This window comes from Eubalaena glacialis, chromosome 9 (assembly GCF_028564815.1).
Source record: "Eubalaena glacialis isolate mEubGla1 chromosome 9, mEubGla1.1.hap2.+ XY, whole genome shotgun sequence".
Classification (NCBI taxonomy): Eukaryota; Metazoa; Chordata; class Mammalia; order Artiodactyla; family Balaenidae; genus Eubalaena; species Eubalaena glacialis.
Window position 1 is genome coordinate 12,915,045 of NC_083724.1, and position 14,138 is coordinate 12,929,182.

The 14,138-nt window shown below is 43.4% G+C and overlaps 1 protein-coding gene across 8 annotated transcripts in view; it reads right to left on the reverse strand.

Annotated features, from left to right (window-relative positions):
- RABGAP1 (RAB GTPase activating protein 1) overlaps positions 1-14,138 on the reverse strand; it is a 149,995-nt gene that overhangs the window by 12,166 nt on the left and 123,691 nt on the right. For 5 of the 8 annotated variants that reach the window (XM_061199962.1, XM_061199961.1, XM_061199963.1 and 2 more), the window contains 2 exons: positions 3,873-3,965; positions 3,339-3,449 (listed from right to left, as the gene is read on the reverse strand). In XM_061199962.1, the coding sequence (XP_061055945.1) occupies positions 3,339-3,449; positions 3,873-3,965 (204 nt within the window). Of the gene's footprint in view, positions 1-3,338; positions 3,450-3,872; positions 3,966-10,930; positions 10,993-11,515; positions 11,738-14,138 lie in introns of those variants that run through there. The other 3 variants (XM_061199967.1, XR_009702059.1, XM_061199966.1) reach the window with 3 other exon arrangements.

A 14,138-nucleotide genomic window follows, 5' to 3' on the forward strand; every position in this document is an offset into this window, starting at 1 on the left:
AAAAGAACAACAAAATTGGAGGACTCACATGACCTGAGTAATTATGACAGTGTGGTACTGGCGTTAACGATAGACGTATACATCAATGGAGCAGATATAGAATCAAGGAGACCCATACATACAGGTCAATTGATTTTTGATAAAGAGACCAAAGTAATTCAGTGGGGAAAGTTCAGCAACCTCCTCAAGTTCAGAGAACTAGAATGCAGTGGAGCCAGAATTCAAATCCCAGCAGTTGGGCTCCTGAGTCTGTTTCCATCACTCTCACATTACACTGTCTCAGTGCAGAGAGCAACCATGCCAGAGAGGACTCAGGTGGGGTCCTATCAGCCCTGTGCCAGGTGCCTTCCATAGGTTCCCTCTCAGCCTTTAGCACCAATGCCTTAATGTCAGGTCCAGGCATTACTCCCATTTCATAGAGGAGAAAGCTTGGATGGAGTCACCTAGGGACTCAGTAGCTGACCGGGGATCTCTCCATGGCTGCTTTGTGACAAGTAACAGAAATGACAGGTGAGGAATAACAAAAGTGATAATAAAATCAGTTGGAAATACAAAGAGGGTTCTGGAAATCCTATAAGCCACATATGAGAGCTTTTCTCTGGGATGCAGAAAGGGAAGAGTGAAAGGGCATGATGAAGTTCTTTCAGAAATCTAAGTCTCTGAAGCCAAAACACGCTGAGAGGACCCCACAGCCCTCACTTCAGAACCTAACTGATTTTCCGTGATGATTCAAAAGATACGAGAGAAGACTAACTTGGAAAGGGACTCAACGTTTAGTGTGAAAAGGTCTGTTTTCTCAGCACTGTCGATGGCTGGACGATGGGACCCCAGTTTGCTATTCCTGAGCCCTAGTGCAACAGGGTTCCTGCTCCTCTGAGCCAAGTTCAGAGTGGCAGGCCAGCTGGATTGCAGTCTAAGGGCTCTGCCACTAACAGTGTGGCTGTGTAAGACATTTAACCTCTTTTGGCCTCATCAGTGAAATGGGGATCGTAACTGTATCCTTTACACAAGGGTTGTTTGGAGGATTTGACAGTAAGTACAAAGCACGTGGAGCAGTGTCTAGAACTCTGTAAGTGCTTAAGAAATGTTCTGTTAGGTGTCAGTATATTTTTGATGTAGTTATGACATCAAACCATAGCTTCTTGTTCCATATTTATTTTGGAGACAGTGTGGCATTACAGAAAAAGCCTGGGTGTTTCAATTAGATGCACCTGGGTTACATTCCTGGCTCTGCTTCTTCCTGGGTGCCTTCCTCTCTCTTGAGTCTCAAGTTTCTTTATTGTTAAAAAATCCTTATCCATAAATGGGGCTCATGTTACAAGGCTGAGGTAAGGATAAGAGATACTAGAGTTTAACAAAGTGCTTCTCATTGTGCCTGTCACATACAGCATTGTAGAGTAAATGGGAATTCATCTTATTTTTACTATTTCTCACTTCTGATATCAGGAATGTAACCTAGCTCTTTGACTACTGTGCCAGGCAAAGACAACTTAAAAAAAGGCTTACCCTCTTTAGAGGCAGACTTCAAGAACCTAAGAAGTGTATTTTCCACCCTAAACTAGTAGAGCATCAATGTTACTTCTGGTCCCATCAGACTGGCAAATGCAACAGCTCAAACTAAAAATCTGCCTGGAATTTTATCTTAAGTTGCCTCTTAATATAATTTCATTGTAGAATACAAAGCTCTAGTACAGGACCCATTTTCTTTTCTTTTTCACTTCCTTTCTGCATGACCTACAGCTGCTAGAAGAGCCATCACAGGTGCACACTGTGATTTTTGCTTCAGCAATTACCCTGCTCAGTGTACACCCACCTCCCTCGCTCACTTGGCAGAAATGCCTGAACAGTGAGGGAATGATTCTCATAGTGTTTCTACAAAGAAGATCAGAGGGTATGCTGGGAACCTGCACCACAGGGAGGAAACTCCAACCTAAGGAGACTGTGGTAAACCAAAAAGCAGCGGGATCTCCAGGTTCTGGTTACTGAGGGCTAATGGCCTTGCAACACCCTCCCTGGAAAAACTAGAAAAAGGAGTCTTCCCAGTTACCTGCAGCTATTTATAGCTGACAATCAGACAAACAGAGGGAAACAACACTGCCTGTGCCTAATTCCTGTGCTTTTCATACACACCAAATCATGTAATTCTCACTATACTCTCGGACACAGCTATTACTCCACCTCCCCACACTTCACTCTGCTTGAAAGTAGAGTAGCTGATGGTAGAATCCAGATCTGTTCAAAATTTTACTCCATTATTCTATTTCTAAAGAGAAGTAATAAGAACCAGTAGATACTGCCATCTCTCTTTCTCTTCATCTGCCATGTGACTCACTTGGAGAATCTAATGAAAGCAAAGACTGTCAGAGAAATACAGTAGTACACAATATTTTCATACATGTTTGGTGGATGTCAAGGACCTTGTTTAGTTCACAGATCCTAAGGGGTTCAATATATTATGTTAAGTCCCCTGTAAACCCTCAATAGCCTAAGCCTATCTCTAGAGCCTCAGGAAAATCAACAAGCAGAAAAGTAATCTTAGGAGCCTGAAGGGAAACATAAGTCAGGTGCTGCCAAACTTTGTCCAAGCGCCAAAGCCAGCCTGCCACCTATTCTCGTAAATAAAGTTTTACTGGAACACAGCCATGCGCATTCGTTTATTTATTGTGTAGGCACCAATGGCAGAGTTACATAGTTGCAACAGAGACCATGTGGCCCACAAAGCCTAAAATATTTACTATCTATCCCTTTACAGAAAACGTTCGCCAACCTCTGACCTAAACCATGAATGAGAGAGTGCACTATGGGAAGCCTGTAGTATAGAAAATGGACAAACGCCCTGCCAGGAATGCCATCATCTCAAACTTTTTAAGATTAGGAGAAGCAAAGAAAAACAGAATATCTGCCAACAGAAATTCCTGATGAAATTGCAGGCTGCGGAGGCACTGAGCTTTATCACAACTGGCAACGCTTATCCAACAGGCGCGTGATGTGCAGGATGACAAAATCTGTTCTTGTCTTAGGGGTAAGTTAAGGAAATTACAGTGATTAAATGCTACTGCCAATTGTAATAACATAAGAATAGCCAGAAACGCCTCTCAATCAATGTCTGGAAAGGCGTTCAGGGTTTGCGTGTATAATGAGAGAAGAATGTGGTAAGGAGGGCTTAATGAGATCATCGATGATCCCTGAAGGAAAGGAGGGAATAGTACTGACAAGAGCAAGTTGGATCATAAGAGGGAAACACTAACTAGAACAACAAACACTAAAATTCTAGGGTTTCACTTGATTAAGGGAGAAGTGTTTCAATATAATCATCCCTTCAGACAAGTTAGACTTACGTTATCCAGGTCCTTTCGCAGTGCAATCTTACTGGTCACCAGCTCATGAGCTAAGTCATCATTTTCCTGTTCCAACCTCATGTTAGCTTCCTGTAGACGCCTATTCTCCCGCTGATGGGTAAAAAGAAACCAGTTACAGACATAAAAATCAGATGGAAATGACACCTTCTCAGGTTAACCCTCAAAACGAATTGCCGAGTCCTACGGGAATCACGGGAGATGTGGCTGGTCCTAACGTGCTGCCAGTCAACAACTGCTTACTTTCTATCTCCAAAGAGAAATACTTAAATTCAAGTGACTGTCAAGCAGCTACTTCTTCTTAACTGTGACAAAAGCCCACCAAACTGTAACAAACTAAGCTGCTAGTCTGAAGCAAAACAAATCTTGTTTTCTTATTTGCAAACTCAAACTGAAACTGGAACCTAGAAATAGTGAAACTAAATTTTAAAAAGAACTCACTAAAGCTAGTGACAGGCACAATTATGTAAAATGAAAGGCTGAAAGCACTTCACATCACCTAGGCCGTAAACAGACCTCAAATCGCTCGATGGGGTCTTCTTGTTGGGCCTGCTGTTCCCTCATGGTGTGATATTCTTTTTCATATTTTTTCAACTTCTTCTGACTAATCTGTAGGATAAAGCACAGCACAAATTAAAAAGTATCAGAAACGGGTGGGTGCTTCAGGGCTTGCCCTGAAGACCAAGACCTCTGCTGACCTGGACATCCCAAGTTACTATGAAAGTGGTGTTTCCTGCACATGAGCCCAGGACCTAAAATTCTTACTCAATGACTACCATCATGTCCATGGGTCTGCTGGGGATAACTGGTTGCTGAAGTTTTTACCAGTAGTCAGAATGAACACCCAACAGACAACCCCTCCTACCTGAGTTCTAGGTCTGACTGTCCATCGTCCTCCTCCTCCTCCTCCTCATGGGCCATTTCTTTAGCACATACCAGCACTGCTGCAGGTGCTTTCATTCTGTGACCTCATGACACCTCTACAAGGTACGGTATTAGTATCCTCATTTTAGAGGCAAGTTAACTGAGATATAAGGAAGTTACGTAACTTGACCGAATTCACTCAGTTAAGAGACTGGCAGATTCAGGATTTGAGCCCAGGCTGCGAGACGTCATCCAAAGTTCAAGCTGTAGCCACCTCACTATCCTACCATCTACCACTTTCCTTTCAACTAGCACCTTCTGTGCTGCCTTTAAACAGGCACAATTCTCTCTGCCCTTAAACACACAGTTCTGCTGAGCGCTCTATTTAGCTGCTCTTCCATCCCATTAAACTACTGTCCTCTTTCTCTCAAGCTTTTTCTTACCAACCACTACAAACTACTACACTGCTGACTCACGAATCTGACTTTTAGCCCCCAGTTCCTAGGAATCACAGAGCTAGTCTAGTCCAACTTCCTTAGTTTACAGAAGAAATACTGAGCCGTAGAAAGGGGATGGGACAGGCCCAAGTTTTCGGCAGGCTGACGTCAGCAACTCCAATCCCTGCTCCATTCTTCCCTTTCTGTCTTACTCGAGCTGCCTGGTGTTCCTCTCCAACTGGTTCTGCGGACACCTGGCCCCGTCGGGCCGTTTACAGGCCTGCCTCAATCAGAGTCTACTCCTGGAGTTTGGCCACTGCCCGAGGAGAGGCAGCTAGGAGCCGCGCAGCACTATGCCCTGGCTGCAGTCTATAGAAAGATGCCCACTAAACACCTGGGGTGAGGCCACAAGCTGGAAACTGACATCCCTAAACCCAGATCCTCTGCGGTTTAAGGCCAATGCTGGGGTGAATGTTTATCGTGCGTGTAAGTGATTCACAAAGAAAGCACCTAAATAGAACTGTGTGATCAGTAAATTTATAAACAATCCTAACAGATCAATAGCAGAGGAACAGAAACTAAATGAGGCTTGTGGGCAGCAAACATTTCCTCCCAGTACTCTCTGCTGTCAGTCTGTGTAAATGACAACGGAGGGCAGGGATACAAGGCTCCCCTCGTGCTTTATAAAGAAGAGAACTGACACCAAATCCTACAAAACATTCTCACAAATCTTCAGGATTCTTCAACTTTTCATTCTCATGCTGGGGTAAGGAAGAATTAACATTCTTCTCATAAACATACATTTTAAAAGGCTAATTACAAAATAATTTTTTCTACCTTTCATTATCCTTTATTATAAATGTCTCATTCTCAGAGCAAAAGGGTTGATTCTCCCTCACACTGTAACAGCAGTTAGTGTGTAGTAAGTGCCCCAGACATGCCAGGCCCTTCACACATGTCATCTCATTTGGTTCTTACAGTTCTGTGATAGGATATGGGCATTTCTTTATGTGTTTCCTATGCTTCCACATTTTCTACATTGAGCATGAATTACATTTATAATTAAGCTAACAAAGTGAACGCTGTTTAAAAATAATTCTCATACTCTGGGCTTCTCTGAGACAAAGCTCTGCTCACTTCTCTACGCAGAGCCTGCTGCTCCAGAGTTCTGACTTCTTTCCCAGCTGAGACTTGCCTTCCCAATTCTCAGCCTCACTTCTCGGTCTCTCTCTTCTTCCCTCTTTCCCTTAAATGCCTTACCCCACCCCCTCCAACCCCATTACAAACAAAAAATAAACAAACATAACACTGCTTATAATGGGTTCATAGCTGACCCTGACTTCCGGAGCATGTGGTTGCATACCAGAGTCAACTAGTTCAGGTTGCCTCTGAGGCAGAGACCCTGTGAAAAAGACTGATGCCTGAATGAGGAACGAGAGGTATCAGCAGCAAAAGCAGCAATTCAAGTGTCCTTATGAGGCTGCACCCAGGAAAGACCAGCACCTCTCAGCCCACCTGTCCCATTTTACCAGTGCCTTCTCCAGGTCAGAACTGCGTCTCACTCACTGTTGTCCCCTGCGCATGTACAGACAGCGCCCAGAAACACTTGCTAAATTAATGAGAAGGGAACCCACACCGCCACCCCCCCGCCCCTTTGCATCAACCTGTCTTCTAAATGGAAATGGCAACCAAAGCGAACGTACACTGCAAGCCTGGTCCCTCTGCCTGTGCAACCCTGTGCCTGGATCACTCCTCTTCACCTTTCAGATCAGAGCTCCACATCACTTTTTTTTTTTTTTTTTTTGGCTGCATTGGGTCTTCGTTGCTTGCTCCTGGTGGGCTTTCTCTAGTTGTGGTGAGCGGCGGCTGCTCTTCGTTGCGGTGCGCGGGCTTCTCACTGCGCGGGCTTCAGTAGTTGTGGCACGTGGGCTTCAATACTTGTGGCTCGTGGGCTCTAAAGCGCAGGCTCAGTAGTTGTGGCGCACGGGCTTAGCTGCTTCGCGGCATGTGGGATCTTCCCAGACCAGGAATCAAACCTGTGTCTCCTGCACTGGCAGGCGGATTCTTAACCACTGCGCCACCAGGGAAGTCCCTCCACATCACTTCTTTAGTGAACCCTTCCCTGACACCCTCTTCCCCCTATCAGGCTTGGTCTTTCATTATATATTCTCATAGCGTCAAGCCAAATCCTCCATGGCACCTGTCCAAGTTCACAATTATTTATTTATGTGCTTACTTGATTATCTGTCTTCCCACTAGGAAACAGGCCACATCTGTTTTGCTTACCACCATATCTCTAGCGCCCAGCTCAATGCTTGGAACATAATCGGAACAGTCAGCTGTTGAACAAATCAAAGTCAAAGGCCTTCCTATTAACCCAATAAGGATGCAAGCAGGGACATTTATTTATCCAATAGTTGAGCCCCACTATGTGCAGTGTTCTTTGCTAAGCATTAATGATACGAAGATGTACACAGATCAGGATATGCAAACTCCACAAGGGCAGGAACTCTTCATGCACTGTGAAATTCTTAATGCCTGGCACACAGTAAGCATCAAAATACTTAATGAAGAGACATAGTCCCCACAGTTCATTTTGTCTGTCTCTTACTTCTACCACTAAAATTTTAACTGAATTCAAGAAGAAGAGAAGCTATGGAATCAGCCCCAGATCTCTGAATCACACCCGCTGTTGGCTGACTCCTATCAGAAGGCTGTGGAAATCACGGCTTCACACACAGAGGTATTTTTGCCTTCAAAGACGATTAAATTTGAAATCTGTTCTGTTTAAATATACTTTCAAGGAGGAAAAAATTCTAATAATTTCCTGGGTTAAGGCTGAGTTTGTAATTTAGGTAAAACCAATTTTATACCTCATTGCAATTAGTACAAGGTTCTTAACACTGTTAGAGACAGTACCACTTCGAATGTCCCCTGAGAGCCATGGTTCCCACAAAAAAGCACAGAAGCTAACCCCCACCCCACCCCCAGCAATAAAACATTCTACACACCATTTCAGAGGGCTCATGGGCTCCCTGAGGCCCATCCATAGTCCCAGGTTAAGAAACCCTGAATTAGAGAGAAGGTGGAGACTTGGAACATGCCAGTTTGATATTTTGGTAGAAGTAAAAATTAGTCTAAAACACCTTTCCTTTGGTCACTCACTTGTCATTAATCTGTCACAGGAATTGGATAAGGTTCTCTCTTAAAACATGTGCTACTTGCCCTGGGAAAGCTGGCCCCTGATCAGGCGATCAGGCCCTGGAACAGGCAGGGATGTTGTGGCCCACACCGATGGAGAAAGAATGAGAGTGGCTGCTGACCTTGGTGGGAGTGAGGTAGTACCGTCGGCCAGTAAGAGCTTGGACAGACCAAGGCTTGAGTCCTGGCTCTGCGGATGACTTACTGTGTGACTGAGGGCAAGCTGCCTGATCTCAGCCACAGGGTCCTCCTCTGTGAAAATCCCAACAGTCCTTATGAGGACTACTGTTACAAGGATCATATGACATAAAACACATAAAGAGCTAAGAAGAGTACCTGGCTGGCACACAGTGAAGTCTTTTTAATAAAGGGTGGCTGTAACATTATTATTATCTGCTTTCCTTCTCTGAACATGTGCTGCAAACAATGAGCCATTTAAACAAAGTCCATGTAACACAGAAGAGTAGGAAACAGGTTGCTGATAGGAAATATTAGGAGCTGATTCTGAAGTTTGGTTTAAAGTCCCTGCAAGGGGCTTCCCTGGTGGCGCAGTGGTTGAGAGTCTGCCTGCCGATGCAGGGGACACGGGTTCGAGCCCTGGTCTGGGAAGATCCCACATGCCACGGAGCAACTGGGCCCGTGGGCCACAACTACTGAGCCTGCGCGTCTGGAGCCTGTGCTCCGCAACGAGAGAGGCCGCGACAGTGAGAGGCCCACGCACCGCGATGAAGAGTGGCCCCCGCTTGCCACAACTAGAGAAAGCCCTTGCACAGAAACGAAGACCCAACACAGTCAAAAATAAAAAAAAAAAAAAAAAAAAAAAAAAGAATCCGCCTGCCAATGCAGGGGACATGGGTTCAATCCCTGGTCCGGGAAGATCCCACATGCCGCGGAGCAACTAAGCCCGTGTGCCACAACTACTGAGCCTGCGCTCTAGAGCCCACGAGCCACAACTACTGAGCCCGCTCACCACAACTACTGAAGCCCGCACGCCTAGAGCCCGTGCTCCGCAACAAGAGAAGCCACCGCAGTGAGAAGCCTGTGCACCGCAACAAAGAGTAGCCCCCGCTCGCCACAACTAGAGAAAGCCCGCGTGCAGCAACGAAGACCCAATGCAGCCAAAAATAAATAAATTAATTAATTAATTAAAAATAAATAAATAAAGTCCCTGCAAAAGTCAGAACCCCTGCTGGGCTGGACTCCCAGAAAGTCCAGTGCAGGTGGGAGGTTGAATGTTAGTAGCTCTGCGTGGCAGGGTTGGAGTTATGTTGTGTGGGTGAGTGTGTGGGTAGGAAGAGGTCTGGTACATTAAGGAGATCCTGACCCCAAAGTCCTCGTTGCTAAATAAAGAAATCTGACACAAGTCCATGGTTCTTTTTCAGTTAGTGATTACAAGAACTTGAGATTTACATAAAATTCAAGATAACAAGCTACCTCTACATCTACTATTTTCTTTAATCATCAAAACGACTTTCTGAGATGGGTACAGCAGGGATTATCACCCTCATTGTACTGGGGAACTGAGACCTAGATAGGTAAAGTGACTTGTCTAAAGGACCCAGACTGTTCAGTGGCAATGCCAGCACAAGGATGCAAGTCTGGGGTGATTCTTGTTTTTTACCCATCTCTGTAGCATGCCCAGTACTGAGCACAGTATATTCTTGGCATAGAAGGCAATCTACAAATGCTTGTTGACTTGAACTGATTTAAGGAAAGCAGATACCTGGGCAGAGGAGATCAAAACAGGGTGGGCCAAAAGAGCACTGGTGTGTGAAGGATGATGATAATATCATCAGAAGAGCAGCTGCTACTTTAAAGGCATCGTCTTATTTCTCTCTCTACAACCCTGCTGTGCTAACCTACCTTAGGTCACAAAGCAGAGGCAGAGCCAGCATGAGAGCCAAGGTCTGTGGGACTCCAAGGCCTGCACTTATAGCCACTTGAAACAAATCAACATTCTATTTGATTTCTCAGCCTTTTTATTTAATTTATGCAAACAGTTCAGGCTCACACTCCCTCAAAGATTACTAAATAGAATTAGGCATCCTTGTTCTACCATCAGAGTATTTTTCTAAAATGCAAGAAGCAAATTATTAGCAGAGGACTCAAATGCAGATAAGGACCAAGGGAGAGGAACTTATTAAAATAAAACAAGAAGGTAGTGACCACTGCTACCCTTGCAACAACCAGCAAACTTTAGGGTTCAATGCAGAGAAAGAGAGTACCCACTCAGAAGCTTCCTCATGAAATCCAATTCTAAAAGGTAGGAACAAGTAAAGACATCTTGTAAAACTAGCCAGGTCTAGTTATAAGGAAAATGGAACTCAGCTACAGTGTACAAAAGGTAAGTTTCAACAATGACATAGAGACTGAGTTACCCATCATTATATGACAAATATCACCAAAAGTGGACCAATAGAAGTAGCTCTTGTCCCATTCATTCAATCCCTCAGGTACAGTAAAGCACAATGATGATAAGCATTGACTTTAGAGTCTGAAATTCCTGGGATCTAATCTCAACTCCATCCCTTACTAACTTTGTGCCCTTTGGGAGTTTTCTTCAATTCTCTAACCTTCAGTACACACATCCATAAAATGACCTCCTATGGTCACTCTAAGGATTAATTCACTATGTGTAGACACTATACAAGCTTCCGTGAACATATCAAGAAAAAAGACTGATGAAGTCACTACAAACACAGAAGTTAAAACCCAAACCCACACTAACTATACAAATGATTTGAGCGGAGAATGAAGTTCAAACTAGTGCTGCTTTTAAGCTCATGAATAAAAACATGCCCTGAGGGCAAATATCCCCAAATGCCAAAGAGTTTTCTGTTTCTCCAAATAGCAAATGGTTAGGATTACATTAATTGACAGATATTACTCTTTGGTTTTTGTAATAATATCTTTTCTTACAGGTAGTTTGAAGCCTAGCACATTCACTTTATGTTTGACATAACAAATTCCAATGAAGCCATGGTTCAGAAATTCCATTTCACATCAGGCAGGATTCTACAGCCAAAGGGTCAAGTCTTCAGATGTGATCTAAGAAACCCACTGAGCCATCTCTTTTAGCATAGTTCCTGCTTCTTCTAAACCAGCCTCACGTATCAGACTTGTTCTCAAAATTCCTGTATAGACACACAAAGAAACAGTTGCTCTCACATATTTCTTGAGTCAAAAACTTAAAAGACCTAATTATTTTTTTCCCATTTCCCCCCACTTAAAGATGACGCATGGCACAGTTATGAGTATGAAAGGGCTGTGGAGCTCCTAGGACCATTCCCGATCTCCTGAACAATCTATTTAAAGTGAAATTCCTTTTAGATCTTATATCACAAGTGGAAACAACTTTTCCATCTCAGGTCACTGACCCATGGAGGGAGAGAAATTCAACAGACGGCTAAATGAGTTTTGATGTATGTTGTTAAATTTTAGATGAAGAGCAGGGGTCTAAAGCTCTGTAAGAAATAAAAAAAAAAAATTCAGTCCCATAATAAATTAAGGAGAAGAAGGGGAGAAGTAAAAGGGCAGAAAAGAGAGAGAGAGAAAAAAAGGAGAGGCAAGTAAAGACAGATACTGGGAGAGATTGATGGAGAAAAGGAAGACGTAGGCACCGAGAGGACAGTGGACCTTTCTGGGCAACAGACCCACCTTGTGGCCATTGCAGATACTGCCGCACCAAACTTGGTTCCTGCCGCCTTCTGAAATAAGAGGCCATGCAACGGGGTGGAAAGCCTTGGGAGCACGCAGTCAGAAGGCCTGAGTTCCAACAGGGCTTTTGTCACTGCCCAGTCAGTATCAGCCGGGTAAGTCACTTGGCTTCTATAAGCCTCAGTTTCCACACTTGATTTGCCCTTTGCACCTCACAGGGTACTGTGAGGAACAAATGAGATTCTTATAAAATCTGTACAAATACTGGAAATTACAACACCGTAACTGCTAAAACACAACAAAAGACAACAACAAGAATAGGTAACTGTTTCCTGGACTGGCATGTGAGGTAAAGCATTCTCTATTCCCACCTTAATTAGGAAGTACAACTGAGAAAACTGAGTCACAACTTTTTTTTTAAATTAAAAAATAATGGAATGGGATTGAATGAGTTACAAGGCCAATGTTCCTTTCTAAATTCTACACCAAGAAATTCAAAAGCTAGTTTCCAAAGCATTCACCTAGCAGGAATCCCCTTTTCCATGGCTAGAGGGTCTCCAAACAACCAGAAGATCCTATGTACTCTCTGTGCTGACTGAGGCCCTCCTCCATCATGTAGTCTACGTAATGCAGGGCTCATAACTGAGCTTGCCAATGATTTCTCTTATTTTTGAGCTGACAAATTATCACTGTGACTGAAGTCCTTTGCCAATAATTGGCTCAACTATTGCCTATATCTCCTTTAATATTTTTTGGTATTAAGTATAGCTGCCAGAGTGAAACTAATCATCACTAACTAAACTGTACACACCATATCCCACCTTTTAGCAGAAAAAGCTCACTCTCTCATGTCCCGGTGAATCTGTAGGCTTTCCATGATGAGTCAATTTCAAGAAAAATTACTATTTTTCTCACCTGAAACCATGTGCAAGTAGGGGAGATCATCCAAAGTGTACCCTAGCCATGCAGGGCTCTCCAAGACCAAAAGGAATTACGTATCTAAGCAAATAATAACGTGTGCTGTGCGGCCTTGTCTACCTTAATTCTTTGGAAGCACAGGCAAGGAAAAAGACATTAGACACCTCCCATCTGGACTTTGGAAATAAAGAATCCATTTATTATTAAAGTGTTTCAAGCTAATGAAAACCCAAAAGGTAAACCTTCAGCTAGAAGCTATTTTTAAGCCTTGCCCAAATCCATGTTAACTCTTCTTTGTAAAACACTTGGAAGAAACTCAACAGAATATTCATTTATTCACTCATTCAACCAATATTTACATGTCAGATCCTGTTCTTGTGCTGGGAATTCAGCAATAAACAAAAGAGATAAAGTCCCCTCTGTCACAGGCTTAATTCCAGTATGGGGACAGGGGGCACGCAGATAATAATCAAACATATAAAATAATGTTAAGTAGCAATAAGTGACATGAAGAAAATATGACAGGATAAGGAGATAGGGTGTAAAGAGTTGGGGGGAGCTGCTACTTCAGACACTGTAATTAGAGAAGTCCTCTCTGGTGACATGACCATTGAGCCTAAGACTGAATGAGGTGAGGGTGAAGCCATGTGGACATCAAGGAGAACAACATTACAGGCAGAGAGACCAGCCAGTACAAAGGCCTGAGGAGGGAACATGCTCGGCATGTTTGAGAACAGCAAGGAAGCCAGGGTGTCTGAAGTGGAAAGTGTAAGGGGGAAAAGTAGTAGTAGCTGAAATCACACTGTCAGAGGTGAGATGGTGCCAGGCCTTGCAGACCAAGGCAAGAACCTGAGTTTTATTCTGAGATAAGAAGCCATTAGAGTTTTAAGCAAGGGAGAGATGAGATCAAAAAGAGTCTGGGAGGAAACCACTGTGGAAACAGAAGGACCAAGGAATTGACTGCAATATTCCAGAAGAGAAGTGATGAGATGGTTAGACTTGGGCACTGGTGATGAAAGGGGTGAGAAGTGATCAGATTCAGGATATATTTTGATGATAGGGCTTGGATGTGGAATATGAAGATGTTAAGTGTGAAAGAAAGAATAGAAGAGGATGGTATCAAGTTTTCAGGCCTGAGCAATGAGGTCCCACAAACTGGAGATGGGGACACTGAGGAAGAAGCAGGTTTTGGAGGGGAAGAAATCATAAGTAAGAGTCAGCATCCTCCTGTACGCTAAACCAGGTTGGGATAGAAAGAGCAACTCCAAGAAGCTCAGAGCTCACTTGGCTGTGTGCTGTGCGCAAACCCATCACTGGTGTAAATGTTACTGAAAAGAGTTTGTTTCTGCTTGAAAAACCAGGGAGGAAATAATCATAGTAGTAGCCATTATTTCTGAAACCCTTACTAATTATCAGGCACTAAGGTAATAAGCACTGTACATATACTGTAGTTAATCCTCACACGTAAAAACACTTAATCACAGTACCTAGCACATGGTAAAATATCATTAAATGTTATCCATAATACTTGTGAAGGATGTAACATTTTACACTGAATGATAACTTTAATGATTATTTTAATTTCTAGAAGTTCTATTTCCTTCCCCCCCCCAAATCCCCCATTCACTTTATATCATGATTCCTATTATTTCTCAGGCTAATATGTAGTTTTTGTATTCCTGCTTTTACAAACAGGGTGGCCATT